The sequence below is a fragment of the Protomyctophum parallelum genome (genome assembly GCF_964188405.1).
Source record: "Protomyctophum parallelum genome assembly, chromosome: 9".
Lineage (NCBI taxonomy): Eukaryota > Metazoa > Chordata > Actinopteri > Myctophiformes > Myctophidae > Protomyctophum > Protomyctophum parallelum.
Genome location: NC_139706.1, coordinates 36,827,068 through 36,847,008, shown reverse-complemented (window position 1 = coordinate 36,847,008; position 19,941 = coordinate 36,827,068). Strand labels below are relative to the sequence as shown.

Here is a 19,941-nt window from a genome sequence, read left to right as displayed (position 1 = left end):
TTCTTTGTGACACTGTGACTAGAGGTTAGGGCTGCTAGCCTGCTACAGTACGTGGCCCTCACATCTAGAGTTTGGGCCGCTAGGTAGCGCTCACATCAATATATGCCCATATATGGAGATCTCTGTATCTGTCACTACTTGTCCATTTTATGCCCATATATGGGGATCCCTGATTTCATCAGTATATGCTCATATGGCAGGGTTATGTCTGAGTCCCAGTGACGGGCTGCCGGCAGTCATATGGTTCTGTTTGAGTCATAAGTCCGCCGGCCCTCACATTAGCCAATTTTAACAGTTTCCGTGCTTTGAATGGATTACTCCAGGTTAATGTCGCTGCCATATCGGACATACGCGACTTTTGTTTTATGTGTTTAATCAGCCCCAATGTAATAATTAAAAAGAAAATCCGTCTTCGCCGCGGAGAAAGAGAGTAGATGCATCTGTTATGATGAGGAAAACGGAAATCGTCACATGCTGTGGGCTGCTAGGGCTTCTAGTGCCCCTCCTATATTCAGCTAGTGTAGATTTTTGTCTTACACAAACATTAAATGCCCATTGACAATGAATGGAGAATTTACGTCATATGTGGACGAGCATTTTTGTCCTACACAAATTAATGTATGATAAGAGGCCGCTCACTTCACACGGGTGTGATTTTCTTTGCTGGTTAAAGTCACAGGACCTTTTTCTATGGTGTTTGTGATATGAAATGTAAGCTTACCATAATCACAGTAAACATAATTTCATATTCAAGGGTTTTTAACTAACTGTCCAGCTGACACTCGTTGTGTTAATGCTACTTGCATCAAGGCAATTATGTTGTGTTTCTGCAGATTCTGAACAGTTATGTATTATAATGAAGATGTATTTGTTTCCCAAGCACAACAGGGGGAAATAATAATACCAAAAACTATATAAATATATATCGGTATCAGCATTGGCTATCGGCTAAATTGTTTTTTAAAACATCTGTATTGGTCAAGAATTTCCATATTGATGCATCCCTATTGTATTTGCCATTGACTTGATTTCAAATCGTCCCACCACTTTTACAATAATCTCTATCCCACGCTACACCTAATGAATTAAGTTATGATTTCTTGTATTTGAATTCTTCTCAAATATGTGGTAGTCATCACACACACAAACACACACTTGTATGGTGGAGCAGCTCAGACAATTCAGGCCCTTAATTTAATAACAGGGTGCAAATAAAAGAGACAACGTTTCGATGTTTAAGTTACATCTTCATCAGGTCATAGCCCGAGGGGGCAACACAGTAAGGCTCGTACACATTTTTTATTTTTATATATATATATATAATATATATATATACTTAATATGTACTCATATGTACTTAAATTTAACTTGACAGCTGGCTCTTAAAACAAACAAAAAACTATTTTTGTACTATCTTTCCTACATTTGTGTATTTATAGTCTGTATATTTATAGTCCAAATGCACTTTAACTTTCATCTGGATAATTCCTTAATTGTATGCTCCATGTGAAAAATATGTAACTACTGTATGAACTAATGATTGCTGCCTACTGTATGTGGTTAACTAAGGGCCTGCCCCTGTACCATGTGTGTACTTACTGTGTTGCCCCCTCGGGCTATGACCTGACGAAGATGTAACTTAAACATCGAAATGTTGTCACTTTTATTTGCACCCTGTTATTAAATTAAGGGCCTGAATTGTCTGAGCTGCTCCAGTGCCTTCTTTTTCGCATGTAACCTGTCCTGCTTCTGAGATGCACCAGACTGGCCTGCCATAGGCTAGAGGCGCGGTAGGAACTCCCTTCTACACACTTGTACGGTGTGTGAGCACACAACAAAACAATCCCTCCAATCCAATTACCCTAGAGAAGACACAGTATTTTCTTTAAAGATTTATTTTAAAAGCAAAAAAAAATTGCTCCTCAAGATGCTTGTTATCAGTATCATTATTACAAAGTATCTAAATACAGGCAACTGAGGTATATCTGTCTGTTCCTCTACAGGTGGAGTGTGTTTTGAGAGAGAGAGAGAGAGAGAGAGAGAGAGAGAGAGGGAGGAAAAGGCAGAGACAAGGAGACAGAGTGAAATTACAGTGTAGTACAAAACGGATGTGGCAAGTGTATGCAATCAGATCATGGCACATTAATCTCTATATCGATTTACATATTTAAAAAAATTGAAATAAAGCAACACAAATCCTTGCTTGAGATCCACTGACTTGATGCAAACTACCTTCAAATAGCTTTGAGAAAACTACATTTACACTTTGGAAAATTTGTAAAGATCCAGCTCAAGGAGAAAGGCTAGAGTTAATCCTTTAGAGTCCTTAGCAATTATCGGCTCATGTATCATTTGGCTCATGTGGATGGGGAGAATCTAGAGATAAGAGGTGAATTATCAGTAAAGTTTATGTGAATAAAAGCAAGGTGAACATGAGATAACTGAGAAAGGATGAACACTATTTTGAACACTTAACACTTTCCTTACCATTTCTACTCTCCTGCATACTGTGCATGTTCAAAAAATCCCATCCCTCTCTCTCGCACGTGCGCGCACACACACACACACACCATCATGTAAGGCGTACACATTTGCTTGACATTATGCAGTGATCATATTGGCATAGAAAGAAACATTGCAACATAGACAGAATAGACAGAGAGTGAAAAAAGGGATACATGTTTCATGTCTGTCGATTGTCAGTTTTATAATTCCTGATGAGGCGTCATCTTAAAAGGCAAAAATGTCATTTTGGTTTTCATTTTAGAGTAGACCATTATTTTGGTCTTAAACTGTTCTCACTTGGTTTAAAACTACAATAAAGTTGTAACATTAAATATAGAATAATATGTTGTTCTAGTTATTCTTATTGGCCTATTCAATAAAATAGATCTGATTTCCTTAAATATGCAACAAATATAGAAATAATTTAGCTAATATAACTGTTACATTACAGTCAATGAATACACCTAGAGCACATTCATATGTAGGCTATGTAAAGAGATGGTCTGGTAGATTAAGACCAAAACCAACTAGAATACATGAAAGGTGAACAGTTCAGGGCCAAATATAATAGTATCATCATACAGTCCTCATACAGTCCACACACACACACACACACACACACACACACACACACACACACACACACACACACACACACACACACACACACACAGAAGCCTCCAAAAAGAATACATTTCAATGACAGAAAAATAAAATACTAAAATAAATGACTGATGGCATATATATAAAAATTGAAGATGGTCAATGACCAGGACAGATCATATCCAGTGGGGTACAGCATACTGTAATGAGGCTGACTGAATGAAGAACAGTTTCAGCGAGTCACAGAGACACAGTACTCTGTCTATTCATAAAAGGTGCAGTCCACTGCTATCGTTTGAGGAAGTGTGAACTGCAGACGGCTGGTAGAGTGTGGTCCATCCAGGAGAGAACTAAAGGGGGGAGCATTCCTATCCCTAGCCCAGACTAGTGCTCTAACAGAGAGAAAGTCCTTGGGAGTCTTTGGGAGCACCTCAGTCTGCACCAAACCCCCGTCTCTCACCAGACCTGGCAAACATTATCAGGGACCATGTAGTTGTTCTCCTTGCAGCTGAATGCTTTGGCGAACTCTGGGAAGTTCTGGAGGGAACCCAGTACCCTGTACCCCAGATGAAGGGATTAGATAGAGTAAGGGCAAACGTTTGTTCCAGAAAGAGTTTATTTGATAAATGAAATTGGCCATAGTACTTATTGGGTATAGTCTCATAAATACTGTAGATACTTTCAAAATGCTTATACAACTGATTGATGCAGATGTTGCAGAAGCTTGAACCTACCTGAACATTCCTGGACTGTGTACGTCCACTTTGATGGAGTTTACAGCTTGCTCCGGTCGATGTGTTCCACACCAAACCTGGAAGAGATACAAATTGTGGCAGCAATACATTAATGCTTATTGCTGTGCTGCTGTCGGTCTGGCATCCATCCACCCATCTATCCATCCAAAAAAGAAGAAGGAAGTCTGCACACCGTTTTATAAGCTCCCAAAAACAAAATTAATTACCAGAGCAGAAAAAACATATACCACCTGACTAGTATCAGTACGTTGTATATGTTTTTTTCCCGCTCTGGTACATGTGCAGACTTCCTTCTTCTTTTACAGTTTATTTATTTTGTTCGAGCACCCGTTGAATTTACTGGGATGTTGCGTCTACCTCCTGACCACTATCATCCATCCATCTATCCATCCATCCATCTGTCCGTCCGTCCGTCCGTCCATCCATCCATCCATCCATCCATCCGTCCATCCATCCATCCATCCATCCATCCATCCAACCAACCACGCACCCACTACCTGAGCGAAGTTAAGAAAGAAGAGTTGATCATGGGAGAGTTCAATGCCAGGCAATGGATGCTCCTTTCCATGCTTGTTCACATAGTTCTTGTAGGCCTGCAATGCATCAACAACATACATAGCTTTAGTTCTTAAACGTTGGCATTTTATTTCAAGATCTATATATTGCAAAAAAACTTGATCGGGACATTCCCAGTATCAATATTAAATATTATATCCATATTATGATATTAGACTGGATATTGTCTGTGATTTTGGATATTGTACTATTGTGATAATTATGGCACAAGTGGTCTATAAAAATATCTGCAGATACTCAAAATCAAATAATCGGATCAGGAGCAAAATAACGGGACATCCCTAATATATATATATATATATATATATATATATATATATATATATATACATATATATATATAAATATAAAAATATAGGTCGTTTTGGTGTTTTGTAAAATGACACATGCCGTTATATATACTGTTAAAAAAAGGAAAAAAAATATTTTCCCATAATGAGGTAACATGGAATCATATTTACACCCCAATAACACCCCAAAATAGGAACACCTGAGTAAAAATCTTCACCAAGGGACAATTTGCCCACTGAGGGGCATGTTCGCTTTACAGACAGTGTAACACAAATACATATACAATATATCACTCAAGGACGTTGAGGGTCCAAAACAATGGCATGGGCCTTTGAGATTTCACTCACTGTGCTGAAGGTTATTACTAAGGTAGTACCAGTAATCATAATGGCACAGCATGACCATTGGTTTGTTACAATTTTTATGAAGAAATGTGACACTGAGTCCAATGCAGTTTGTGTAAACAGACTTTGTAAACAGACCAAAGTAAACCAGTAAATTATATTAGAAGAAGGGACAGACTAAATAAAACATTTTCATCAGTGTCATGTCTAGGACCGTGGCCAAATACTATTCACTGCTACAACTGACTCTTCTCTGAAAATCAATACATTTTTCTTTGGTCTTAGCCATATTTATTTGGAGGGAAGACCTGAAATTAATCAAGGACGGGGCCAGGATCTTGCACTGATTACAGAGTAATCAGCATCGACAAATCTTGATGCATTGATTGATCAAATGAAAGTGGTGAAAGCACCCATGCAGCCCTGGGGGGATCCAGTCGAAGAGTGAGAGAGTTTACTGGACACGGTTCCATTAACACTTTGTTTGTTAAGAAGTCAGTGAACAAACTGCCTGTGTGCAAGAACATGAGGCTGTATAATTAAAGGGCCACTTCCCCTTTTGCATCCAGATCTTATTTGAATGATGTTTGGGAGACAAGAAACACTTTCCTGGGGGTTATTATGTGTGTAATACATTTCTTTACATATTTTAGTATTTCAAAGTGCCAGTGATGTCATGGACACTGGTCTCACTTCCTTTCTGTACTACATGTTGTCTCTGTAAGACAGCCCTCTCCCTATTCACAAGGTGGGGTGAGTGCAGCAAAGCATTATGGTCATTGTAGTCATCATCATTTTTCGACCGCTGTCGAGATCGTGGATTTCACAATAACACGCCAGACTTCCCGGTCCTTCATTGCCATCCCCAGTTCCTGCTTACTGATGCCTGTGTCCCTAGTGATGACATAAGGGAACGACAGTTTTCTACCTCTGGTCTGCTTTGAGGCAGGACTCCAGAGAAGAAGGGAAGATCATATAACCTCATTGTCAGCTCTGTAGCAGTGGCCGGCAAACTGTGGTCCTTTAAGCAGTTCAATAAAAAGCAAATTGATTCTTGATTTTTTTTAGGGTGGCTCATTTAATGTGTTATCTGAAATGTCCTTATTGACGTGTAGGCAAACTGTTAAGGGTGTAATGCAAAATGTCGGGTTTCACAATAAGTTCAAATGTCCTCATAACAAGGGATACAAGGGCAACAGGGTGATAATCATTCAGTACTTTAGGTCTAGGCAAGAGATTATTTCCAATTCCAATTCTTTGCCAATCCTGTGTTATTTACCTTTTGTGTTCAACTGTGTCTAGAAATTTGACTCTGTTAGTGTTAGCCTATCCCTAGCCTCGGGACCGCATGGCTTTTTGTTTTTAAAAGGGAAAAAAAGCCTAGGCGAGCCCAGCAAGAAAAGTGGCATAGGAGTGGGAGTAAACCTTGTATTTATCTAACCAATACCAGTGCAGAGCGGTGTCACTCCAAATTTGGTGACGTCAGTGTTCTCCGCTGCATTCTACTGGGGAGGGGAGGGGAGCGGGCGGAGGGGAGGTGGGCTCATAGGTTGGTGAACCAAAGTCGGTGTCGGTTTCCAGCACTAGTTTACTCCGCCCCTCTATGCCCAGAAAAGCATAGGGCTCTTTCAGGCTAGCCTATCCCTGTGTTTATTGTCAGTTGTGTTCACCTGTGTGTATAGACGAACCACTTGAATACAGCGACACCGTAACTACAGGGCAGTGCTCTGTGGGTTCGTTCCTTGTGTTCCCTGCCAGTTCTTAAACATTGTTACACAATTATGTTCTACTTGGCTCCTGTTTTCACAAAAAAAATCACAATAACACAATAATCACAACATTGATCTGGGTCTTTACCTGAAAAGCTTGTCGTATCCCTCCGTTGTCAGCAATATTCTCTCCCAGTGTGTTGTTCCCATTTAACTAAAATGAGAGAGAGAGAGAGAGAGAGAGAGAGAGAGAGAGAGAGAGAGAGAGAGATTGACTACAAATATAATGCTGTATTTCAGCAAAACAATTTCTTGTAAAGTAATAGTCTGTGTGCTAAAAGCAACATTTTATTCTGACCCCTCCACGAAAAGGCCTCGTTGTCCTGACCCCTTATCCATCATTTATACGGATAAATGTATTTATTATTGATAAATAGTGTGGACTTGAAAAACAGTTTTTCATCTGTAGTACTAATTGGAGAGAAGAGAAAAATAAATAAATGGAACGTGTGAAAAATAAAATAAATAAATAGACTGAGAAGCACAACTATAATACTGCACATATACACGAGTAAATCACAATAATGTGTAAAGGACCTACATGAAGCCCATTGGCCAAGTCCCAGGAGTAGTTGCCATATTGGTCCACCATACATTTAGACAGCTCCAGGAACCCCTGAGTGGATCCTGGTGTCCACCAGTCCTTCAGGTCTCCATCTTTGTCATAGTTGCGACCTAGTAAGCAAGTGAAACAGCATTAGCATTGTTTTCTCATGAAATGGAACACAATCCCTCAGAGCTGCATCGGGGAGGAACAGTGTGGGAGACACTCACCGTTATCATCAAAGCCGTGTGTGATCTCATGCCCAATCACCATGCCAATGCCGCCATAGTTGAGAGACTTAGATTGGCCCTTGCTGAAAAAGGGAGGCTGAAGGATGCCTGCTGGGAAAACTGACATGAAGGAGGAAAGCTTTATTCATTTTGGACATGTTAAAGCTTTTATTTAGGCAGTATTCCGATTACGTAACCATTTTTTAGCATGTCATATTAAAAAATACTTAACGTTGTCAAAAAGTCCTGTATTCCAAATACAAGTAAAAGTACCTCACAATTGTACTTAAATCATGGTAGTTGAGATTGAATTAGTTACTTTCCCCCACTGTAGATTGTTAAGTGTAGAGAGACAGGAAACCAAGTGCAGACATACAGTAGCAGAGAGAGAGAGAGACGGTGATCAGGAGTCCTCACACGCACAAGGAGCATAATTCTGTGCACTATCCAGCTGATCCAATAAGCACCCAGTATGCAAACAGCTTTTTGAACTGTGATCTCACATAATGACATAATGTCCGAGACAGCAATGATGATAGATGTGCATCTGCATGTGATGTGCAGCTATGTATGTATTTGTATAGGTGTTTGTCTGGTGGTATGTATGCATGTTTTGCACCCATGATATGTGAATTACCTATTTGGTTTTTGCTGGATGAGTAGAAGGCATTGACAATAGCAGCTCCGGTAACCCACCTGAAGTAAAATGGAAAGAGGCATGAGAGCAGGGCAGGGGAATATAGCACACAACACGAGAATTTCATGAAAGATGTGAATATTGTCGGTGTTTAATATCCGCTCCAATGTTAGCACACCTATTTTGCTGTTGAAGGCTTGGAGGCTTGGAGGGGGTGTGTGTGTGTGTGCCTGTGTGCGTGTGCATGGTGTGTGTGTGTGTGTGTGTGTGTGTGTGTGTGTGTGTGTGTGTGTGTATGTGTGTTTATGTGTGCGTGTGTGTGTGTGTGTGTGTGTGTGTGTGTGTGTAGGAGGAGGTGAATCCACTGAATTGAATCCAGGATTAAAGTGCAATGAATCATGGATATCACTTATTGTACCGTGATAACATGAGCAGTAATTGGTCCACCTACGTTATCTGCAGTGCTCAGTGTTGTGAGTTTAACCAAGTATACGGAATGATCTAGTTCTCCAAACGAGCAGAAAACCACAGTTGATAAGGACCTTACTCTTCCTTGTTGACTTTGACTCTCAGTTTCCTCAGGCGTTTCTTCTGCGCATAGTCCAGGTTTTGTAGGATGTTTTCAAAGTACTCCTCTGCACTGTAGTTGAGCTAACCCCAACACACGGGCAACGGAAATATAAACAGGAAGGTTCACCATACTGAGCACAATCAGCCACACATGTCATTAATTCTCTGAAAAGTCATGGCCTGCAATCTGCCAATCTGCAATAACATCAACTTCATCTATATTCTGTCTTATGCATATGAGCCCATGTACCAATCTCAGGATCATATCCTCACTCACATCTTTGTACTCGTTGTTCAGGTATTGTTCATTCATGATGTTTTCAGAGTAGCCAATCCGCTCGCGGATAGCCCGTGCCTACAGAGACAGGGGGAGAACTGCATTGTAAACAAACCCTGGTGTCATGAATATAATTTCAGTCCCATTATCATCATGTCTGTTGAAGTGTTCACTGTTGTGAATGACAGAATAGAACAGCCAATAATAGCCAAGAATAGAATAGAACAGAACAGAAAAGACGGCTGATATTACTGCTAAATGTAATTGTATCTTCTATAAACAGGGGTGCACATAACTGGTGTGCAGGTGCGCATGTGTGGTCAAAATAAATGTAAACTAAATGAAGCACTCTTGCGTAACCGCTCTGGTGTCACTTACTACAAATGTCTATCTACTGTACGTCCTGTAGACATTTTACTTATACTAGTATTGACTAATCATTACAAGTGGCTCTTATTTGTAAGAGGAAGAGGAAGTCAGTTTTGGTTGTAACCAAGCTGCCATGACAAGCTGTTCGGATCACTAGTCTCTAAACAAGTAAACAAGAACCCACGTCCCACGATTCTTCTTTACGATATGAAAACCATCTGTGAGCCTTGGTTGGCTTAGAGTGAAACAGAGAGTGTTGTTTATGAAGTATTTATTAAAATACTTTTCAAGGGTTTGTGATGTGCATAGATATTTTGTTCCATGCATTTTTTGTATTCTGCAGCTGTTGCATGGAATGGGTTGCCCACAGTCACAAAACTCTTAAGTCCTCCCTAAAGAGTCTTTTAAATCCCACAGGTCATGATGTTAGATTTGTATTCTTGTTTTTTATTGTTGTTGTGGGACCACAATGGAAATAAGCCTCTGGGGTTTCTTGTGTGATCCTGTGCCAAAAACATCATCTTTGTTCTTGTACATATGCTGGTCAATAAATCAACCAACCAATCAATCAATCCAGGACTTAAACCATGTACACACTTTGGAATTATGTTAAATATGGAACCTCCACAGCATTAAGGTGAGTAGTTTATAAGGCATGGGGAGAGAGTATGTTTTGCACTCCGTCTGTCCGTGTGTGTGTCCGTCCGCCCGTGTACAGCTAATCTCCGGCACCGACAACGCCAAACTTTGCACACACACACCCTGGATGCCAACGACAAACCTCTGCCCCAATTTTTCACAACAGCCTGTTATAGCGCCACCATGAGGCCAACTTTTGCAAAACACATTTCTGTAGATTACTCCTACACATTTTATCCACTCATCACGCAAATCGGTACTATACACAATCTTTAACTGTGATCAACACGGATCTGTCCGCTTCCCCATATTCCATCCTCATTGGCTAAGATTTCCTTCCAAAGTTTGCAGGATTGGTCCGTTTGGAACAAAATGCCTCAAATCTTAACACAGCGTGCGATTTCTGTGCAATTATGCACACATATTCCCACTAGGCAGAGGAAGAAATGCCACTTAAAACATTTTAAAGTTAGCCTCATGGTGGCATCTGCCTGTTATAGCTCCACCATCAGGACGATTTTTGCAAAACACATTTCTTTATATTACTCGCATTTTATCCATACATCACGCAAATCCTGGTGGAGACCTGTGCCCCGAGGGGCACTTTTTCTAGTTTTATCTGTGTTGGAGTGCCTCAGTGCGGCTGCAGAACTCATGTGCAATCTCATGATGGCTAAAGTAACGTTGTGGTAGAGTAGAGACATATGCCCACAGTGTGCACCAAGCAACATCTGCTCTGAGAACTAGCCCCCAAAAGTTATGTGCCCCCTGTTTATAAAAAAGAAAATAATGAGCCAAACCTTCTCTGCGGCTGCTTTCTTTGTCTCTGCTTCCATCCAAGTCAAATCATCAAGGTTACTAATGAAGACCTCCCGGATATCAGCAATCATCTCATCCATCTGATGAGATTATGTAGAACACACACACACACACACACACACACACACACACACACAATTTGTTAGACAAAATAAATTGCTAACGTGTCACTGTGTCTTATTCTCTTACTGTACTCTTATACTGAGTATGAATACAGAACTATCACAGTACAACAGAGCATAGTGCATTGTATTCTACATTACAGTACCTAGAATGCAAGTCTTTTGCATGTAAACCAAACACAGCAACTTTTCTGGAACATGCCTCAGTAATTTAACCACTACTGTGAGCCTTATTGATTGAAACCTTTATAGTCGAAAAGAGCATTGAGGTTCACCCTCATTTGCAATGCTGATGAGATTACACACACACACACACACACACACACACACACACACACACACACACACACACACACACACACACACACACACACACACTCACACTCAAGACATATACTGTACAGATTATATACAACACAGCAATAACAAAATAAAACCTTAACAGACAACTAGTAAGTTAAAAACAATTACATAGTGAGGTAGGGAGATTTAAGAGCAGGTAATTAGAATGTCCATAGGATATTTGGGCAATATTTTTTAGTGCAAGTGTTCCATGAACTGGGGGCATCATGGCGGCAAGCAGCTTTTTCCAGTTCAGACTGAACAGGTGTAACCTCAAGCGTAAGCCAATCAACTGTTTTGTGCAAAAATAGCTGATCTGCAAGCTCACATCAGGTCATAAGCTATAAAATATTATATTTGTTCCAACTTGAACAATAGCACCTATCAGACCCGCTCTAGTGATTTCTTAAGGCTCAAGATTCCTCAGGCTCAGACAGAGTTGGGCAAGACAGCTTTCTCTGTCAGTGGCCCAACTTCATGGAATGAACTCCAAAACTCTTTAAAACTGAGCTCCCTGCCTTCTTTCGGTCAGTTCAAAGGAATGCTCCAGAACATTTTTCACCGTGATTGCTCCTGCTTCAATTGATTGATTGATTTATGTTTTATGATCAGTACTTTATTTGGATTATTTACAAATACAGAAAACAGACACAAGCTACAACAACAACAACATAATACGTATGCATGGACATTATGTATGAACACATAATATAAAACAAATTAAATTAGTTTACATGACCAAACACGCAGCATCATCAACCGTATCATATGTATACTAATACAGTAAACAATCAAAAGGGCATTGCCTGACCATGGATCACATCAGGGACCTGCAACATGACTGAGGAACACGTTCCACTTCGAATCATATTTATCCAACTGATTATTCATCTGAAAGGATAATCTCTCCAAAGCAGCCACAATACCAAGCTGAGTGAACCATACATGTGCTGGAGGCAAAACCTGAGACTTCAATTCCTTAACAATGATTTTCCTGCCCACCATTAATGCTGTATGAATCCAGTCAGCTAGAGGTGCAGGGAGGTGTTTTAATGGCGATGGATCACCCAGAATAAAGAGAGCAGGTGTATAAGGAATATCCTGGTTTGTGATTTGCATTATTCTCATGAATATCACACCATAGCGTCTGTACCCTAGGGCACTCCCACAATACATGAATAAGTGTACCGGGGTCCTCATCACACCTCCAGCAAACCGGACTATCTCTGAGCTTAGCCTTAATTGATTTATTTTATTGAGTGGTTGTTCTGCATAAAGTTCCTTTGTAATTTATCCTGATTTATAATGTTGTGTTGGATGTATTGTCTGTATTTTGTGTATTGTAACCTCAGCTACATTGAAAATGAGGGCTTGCCCTCAACTTTATTTCCGAGTATAAATAAAGGTGATGATGATGATGAAAATCATAAAATCATTGGACTATTTTCCATATGTTAGAAAAACTATTGAAAATGTTTGAACATTTTAGAAAAACGTCCATAATGACATGCCCAATTTACAGTAGGGACGCTATATTGAAAGAGCTAGGTTTAAAAAGTACAAAAGGTGGCTGGATGCAAAATCATGCGAGAGGGCTGAGAGGTATGCAGATGGCTATGCACTAGATGGGGTGTACTGTGATAGGATAACAGGAGACAGGGCGTGATATTTCCACAACATGGGACAGGAGTAGACCTGGTGAGCTGTGTGTGCTCATGCATGGCAGCTCCAGGTTATTCAAAGGGAAGGAATATGAGAATCTCTCCTCCCAAATCTGTCATCAGACTCAAATAACATGGCTGTTGGTCATATTGCTTTTCACAGTCTAGTAGCCAAGTTGTATACTAATGCTGTAACAGTGTATGGTTTATAAGATAGCAACAATATTAATACTAGTCGCTCTGGATTAAGAGCGTCTGCTAAATGCCTAAATTGTAAATTTCAAATAGTAAACGAATCATTATCTATTATAATTTATAACCCAAGAAGTCTGCTTTAAAAGACAAAAATTCGAAGGGAATGTGAGCAGACACCAAACCAAAAGTTTATTTACTGAATTGGTTTTAACTTTTTGTCTTGATGAGAGGATGGTAGGCCTATTTCTTTGTTCTTTTTGTTTTGCCAGTTTTTGCTTTATTTAGACACTGGACACATGGACTACTAGGCTGACTCTGCTTACTGGCCTACCAGCATGCGCACTTAAGCCTGTCCAGCTGATCCAAAATGCCGCAGCTCCCTTGGTCTTCAACCAGCCAAAATTCTCACATGTCTCCCCCCTGCTCCGCTCCCTCCACTGGCTCCCGGTCGCTGCCCGCACAGAATATAAAACTCTGATGCTGGCATTCAAAGCAACCAAAGGTATGGCTCCCCCATATCTTGCAAGTATGATTGAACCCTACAAACCCTCCCGCGCACTCAGATCAGCCAACGCAGGGAAGCTGGAAGTACCCTCACTAAAAACGCCGGGACAACGCTCCACACGTCCCAGACTCTTCTCCCTTCTGGCTCCAAAACTGTGGAATGCACTTCCCATTGCAGTCAGAACTGCAGCATCACTCCCAATCTTCCGCCGTAGTCTGAAAAACCCACCTTTTCAGACTCCATCATGGCCCATAGCACTTACCCTACCCCCTTAGATAGCACTTCCGTAGACTTAGATAGCATTTGATACAGACTTATAGCATGTTATGTAGACAGCACTATAATTGCATTGTATATGTAGTCATCGCACGCCATAGTACATATGTATAGCATAGTAGTATATATGTATAGTTTCATTATATAGATATTCCACTGTTACTTTCTTAGCTTACACATGTTTCATGATAAATGCTTTTATGTGATGTATTCCTACGCTTTTTGTTCTTGCTTAATGTAAATCGCTCTGGATTAAGAGCGTCTGCTAAATGCCTAAATTGTAAATTGTACTGTATATCAAAGGCCTGCGTTGGTCTTTCTCAGGCCAACTGCTGTTAACACTGATATATTTACAGTGTAGTGCTCACTTCATACATTGCAGACTGACTGTACTTACAATATAGATAGACATTACTGTTGCTACTCTGTACCTATATATCTTCTAGATTATATATTTGGCGAGACATGACCAAAGCATTTCTGGGGGTCCCGAGCCAAAAACGTTGAGAACCCCTGTTCTAGATGACCAATTTATTGGTGATAGATTGTACATTATACTTACCGGTATGTCTATATCCACCTATACATGCCTACGTGCACAGTGCACATATTGAACCATATTACTGTTAATACTCTGTATACTACCTGTCTACTATGGCAATTTTACTGGTGATAGATTGAAAATTATACTTATCTATACTTATCATATGCTTATCTGGTCAGTACAAAGTACAGATGGCCTGACCAGTCAATTTATACAGTATGGCCTTTTTAATTGGTGATAGAATGTGCACAGTATGTATGCCTCTATTTCTATCTACGAATGGCTCATAAATTATGCAAACCTGACCAGCCCAGGTGCATATGGACAGGTTGGACATAATGTATTGAAGATGGTTTTTCACTCCACATCCCTGTACTACTTTCAGCTTGTGAATTTGCCTATGAGAAGTCCCTAACTTGAACTGCAGAAAGCTGAACAGTATGAACACTTGCAACAAAGTTAACCAACTTGCAGAAACTGAAAAGAATAAAAGAACGCTGGAATATCTTTCTCTCTGCGCATATTAGCTGTCTTTTGCTGTAATCTGGTAACCACCATTCTGTAACGCGTGAATTCCGTTTGTGTTCGAGCATAGGCATGGTAACGCCCCGCCTGCCTGTGATTGGCCTACCGACACTGCCTGTCTTGACTGTCCTCCGAGCTCCGTCCAAGGTGGATATGCTGGATGCCTGGAATCCTGGATAGTCTGATGCGAGGTTACTCCGTGGTGGGAAATAATACGTACCATAAGTAGTATGGTATGATACAAGAGAACGCTAACTTGTACGTTTTATTTTTGTAGAAGAGGCAAACTAATATTGTTTATGCCTAATTATTCCTTGCTTTGAAGGAATAATTGATTGAACATCCACGCCATAATATGATTTGGCTGGGTGTGTTCTAAAATAAAGCGTTTGTGTTGAAACATTATTGTACTATAAAGAGGTATATTTTCCCTTCATCTTTATCCTTTTTAGTGTAATAGTATTAGTTTACTATAATTAGATTAATACACGATAATCAACACTAACACTTTATTTACCCAAATCAAATCTTAGTACAACATATGTATTCAATCAAAGCAATTACAAGTTAGTTACAAGGCTGGATTCTGTCGCGCGTGCCAAGCTGTCATTCTCTTGTTGTATTATTTATTTCTCAATCTCACCACGGAGTAACCTCGCGTCTCGGAGGACAGTCAAGACGGGCAGTGTCAGTAGACCAATCACAGGCAGGCGGGGCGTTACCATGCCTCAGCCATGCCTCTGCTCGGACACAAACGGAATTCACGCTTCTGTAACAGTCTGATGTCTGATGTCAATTATGTGCTGGTTAGAAAAACCTGTCCAGGAACAGTCACGTATAAAAGAAAGCATCACAATAATGTTGTCAAGAAAAATGGTATATTGAATGATTAAAATGCAACTAAACCAATCAGCAAAATGAAGAAATTAAAATAGGGAGGAGGCCAAGACCTGATGGAGAACGACAGACGCATTCCAGCGTCACATACCATCAGCAGTCTCCTCTATAACTACCACACTCCTTGACCACACTCTGACAACACTGTGGTTAGCCACCACCTATGTAGAATGGACACTTACTTACTGGACCTTTTCCACACGAAATCCTTGCAGTGTGTGTGTGTGTGTGTGTGCGTGTGTGCGTGTGTGTGTGTGTGTGTGTGTGTGTGTGTGTGTGTGTGTGTGTGTGTGTGTGTGTGTGTGTGTGTGCCAGCCTGCCTGCCTGCGTGTGTGAGCATAGGTATACAGTATGTGTATGTATTTATACTGTATGTGTGTTTATGCATTTACAATTGTGTGTTTTGTATGAATGCCTATGTACTGTGTGTTTGTATTTGAGTGGAATATGACAATACACAAAATATTATAGAAATCCAAATAGGTCTCTAGAGCTCTTGGATTTGAAGAATCCAAAACGGATTAATTCCTTTTTACTGCTATTTTTAATTTATTGAGCCATCAAATAATGAAGAATGTGACATCAATATTTCAACATCCTTATGCTTAGTCATACACACTTTAAAACATCCTGGACTGCATGTTCAACAGAACACATGCATCAGAATACGATATGAGGTCAAATGAAGGTCACACTTTACAAAAATACTACACCGTGTGTGTGTGTGTGTGTGTGTGTGTGTGTGTGTGTGTGTGTGTGTGTGTGTGTGTGTGTGTGTGTGTGTGTGTGTGTGTGTGTGACATGTGATGGACGATGGACGGTTGTATGGTACAGAGTGTAAGCATGTGCTATGACCTCAAGGAAATGCTTGTACACATTCGTACAATGAGTGTCATGTTTTGCTCAAGGCTGAGGAGTACAAACAGATAGGAAGATATACTCATGGCAGACACCCAAACGCACATATGTCACTCGCACGCACGCACACGCACACGCACACGCACACGCACACGCACACGCACACACACACACACACACACACACACACACACACACACACACACACACACACACACACACACACACACGCCAAATGCCATAATGACAGATCCACGTGGAAGACTAGGCAGTGGTCAATGAGGTGACAGTGATTTACGGTGTGTGAGGCACTCAGAATTATGACAGGTGTTAAAGATATTCTTGCACGTGCATGCCCACAAACATGCGCGCAGGCAGGCAGGCACGCACACACACACAATATCTGTTACAGAATGTGTGGTCTGTACACGATGACTGGTGGTAAGCAGCTGCCCTGCCAGTGGCTGCCAGCAAACAATACAACACTGTAGTGACTACACAAGATGCACAAAGTGATACACTTGGTAACAACTCAGTGGAATGTGACTAAAATACCTATTCTCAAAAAACTTGGGCCCAAACACATGGTCAAACATCCTTGCACAGTTGCAACACAGTTAACATGAAACACACCCTGCTCGGCCATTTTTTACTTTAAATGTATGTTTGTCTCAACCTTGTGTAGACAAACACACTCCTGCTACTACCGTAATTTCCGGACTATAAGCCGCGACTTTTTACCCATGATTTGAACCCTGCGGCTTATACAACGGTGCGGCTAATCTATGGATTTTTACAGCTAACAGAGCCATCTAAGGCTCTGAGCTAACGTAACGGCCACTAGGGGGCCACCTGCGGCTTATAGTCCGGTGCGGCTTGTATACGTACATATTTGGGATTTTCCCTAAATTTGGCTGGTGCGGCTTATATTCAGGTGCGCCTTATAGTCCGGAAATTACGGTAGTATGTGCATTTGTAAAACGCATGTTCGCCGGTGTTCATTTTAACGTAGCAGGATGTTCAACTTTTCCAAGCCAATCCAATCCAGTCTAGTCAAATGTGATCAAATCCTGGTCTCCAAACTGCCTCCCCCTGGCCAGCCGGGGTACCTGATGGAGGGGAAATGAACGTGTTGGAATAACGTGTTCCTTCTACGCGCTACTGTACGTCCAACCAGGGAAACTCCCCCCGGTCAGGTATAAAAGGATCAACTTGGACACTCAGGCATGAAGGAAGCCATGTCTATATATGGGGACTAGGTTGGCGGAGGGTGTGTAGAGCCCAGGATCCATTAGATAATTGACACAGGGGTGAAAAATGGGTTACAAAATCGTGGGATAAAAAATTATAGATAAAAAATGTGATCAAACACGCCTACTGACCAGCTCTTTGCTCTCTCCAGAGAAGGCCTCCTCCACATACAGTCTTCCTACAGCGTTGTCCATGTTGTTGTTGACATAGAGGGCACACTGGCGCCACACTGCCGCCTCTGACGTCGTACCAGTCAGAGCCTACAGGGGGAGTTACACAGCATTTTTATTCAATGAAGGCAGTCGGAAACAGATGAGGAGTAAATGTATTCTCTGTGTGGAGCCTGGGTGGAGCGGTCTGACCTTGCATCATGGAGAGACTCCCTAGGTGGAGCTCTGTTGTTGGCCTATTAGCTTTAGAAGCACGACATGTACCAATTTATTTAGTATGGAGACAGAGGGAATGGGGAAGTGGTGGGTGGAGGACAGAAAGAAAATGGACACGCACGCACTGTACACACAGCCTGAGTGTTAATGTAACAATGCAAAACAAAATCCTTTAAGGCTCCATTTTTAAACTTCTGTGGTTATACTCAGACCACCATTCTGCTGTGTACAGTATTAACCCATTAAAGACTGGAACACATCTGTGTCACCTTAACTTTTAACCATTATTTTAAACTTTAGCTATTGAAAAATAGAAGATCTACAAGCTCGTAGATCTGCTATTTTTGAAAATCACACTTTTGTGAACTGAGCGGTGCAACTATACATTTATTTATAGTTACTGTCAGGGGTCGACAGTGCGAGTAGGTACTCGCATTTGCTAGTAAAAATAGTACAGTGCGAATTGTTAAATCCATTTTGTAGCACCTGTGTGACTAGATAATTTGACCGTTCAATCGTGATAAAGACAAGGCTCTGATACAACAAGTGCACATTCTATGAGTCGCAGTTCTACAGTATACCTGAATTTATATTTCTGTAGTATGGCGGTGTCGTTCACCATAAAGAGCAGATCTGCACGCTAACAACGTGTCGAGGCTCGATGCGTCATTAGCTTGAAGATCTTACTTCCACCGCACCGCCCTCCCCCTTTTAGCACGCTGTGCTGTGTCGCTGTTCTCCCCACTTCTGTCCCCGGAACATCCAGACCCCCAGGAATGCGCCCAGGGTGCTGGCACGGTTCGGGCGAGCCACCCCGTGTCCGAAACGGTCAAGAAATGACTGTGTGGGGGTCCCCAGAACATCCTGACCCCCAGGAACACGCCCAGCGCTCGTACTGTAGTGTACTCTAGTCTGTGCCACTTTACTCTGCACTGTACTATACTGGCCACTTTAGGTGCTCCAGCTGTCCGTGCTCGGACACAGAGACAGACACACATACAGTACATACATACACACACAGGGACACACATAGCTGCGTAATGGAGCGGAGGCGCCGCTCAAAAATCATGTAAATGTGTGCAAATCTTTGAATATATATTCTTTCACAGCAAACGTTTTTAACTCAAATATTTGCTTCTGGGGGGTCTCTGGAACGACATATTTCGGCGGCAATTCTGGGGATCCTTGACATATAGGAAACTGTCATGATTTAAGACATTTTGTAGAATCTGGTCTCAGTCCTAAATGGGTTAAGAGGTGACATACTTTGCGGAAGGCCTTCCTGGTGTCCCTGTATGCTCTGCTCAGGCCCACCACCATGGTCATGGAAAAACGCCACGCCATGTAGTTTTGTATGTCTCTACAGGGACAACAGAAAAAACAGATGCCGTTTTAATTCATTGTATGCACGCACGCACGCACCCACGCACACACACGCACGCACAGTCGCA

General features: G+C 41.3%; 1 protein-coding gene across 1 annotated transcript in view; it reads right to left on the bottom strand.

Moving 5' to 3' along the window:
• Positions 1 to 1,889: 1,889 nt before the first annotated feature.
• The window catches only part of LOC310864363 (neprilysin-like), a 55,081-nt gene continuing 37,029 nt past the window's right edge, over positions 1,890 to 19,941 (bottom strand). The window contains exons 12-23 of the mRNA XM_083773021.1: positions 19,757 to 19,850; positions 18,236 to 18,364; positions 10,910 to 11,008; positions 9,102 to 9,179; positions 8,802 to 8,905; positions 8,255 to 8,313; positions 7,618 to 7,737; positions 7,385 to 7,518; positions 6,932 to 6,997; positions 4,361 to 4,456; positions 3,843 to 3,919; positions 1,890 to 3,664 (exon numbers count right to left, since the gene is read on the bottom strand). Coding sequence (XP_083629147.1) covers positions 3,565 to 3,664; positions 3,843 to 3,919; positions 4,361 to 4,456; positions 6,932 to 6,997; positions 7,385 to 7,518; positions 7,618 to 7,737; positions 8,255 to 8,313; positions 8,802 to 8,905; positions 9,102 to 9,179; positions 10,910 to 11,008; positions 18,236 to 18,364; positions 19,757 to 19,850 — 1,156 coding nt within the window. The 3' untranslated portion in view covers positions 1,890 to 3,564. The remainder of the gene's footprint in view (positions 3,665 to 3,842; positions 3,920 to 4,360; positions 4,457 to 6,931; positions 6,998 to 7,384; positions 7,519 to 7,617; positions 7,738 to 8,254; positions 8,314 to 8,801; positions 8,906 to 9,101; positions 9,180 to 10,909; positions 11,009 to 18,235; positions 18,365 to 19,756; positions 19,851 to 19,941) is intronic.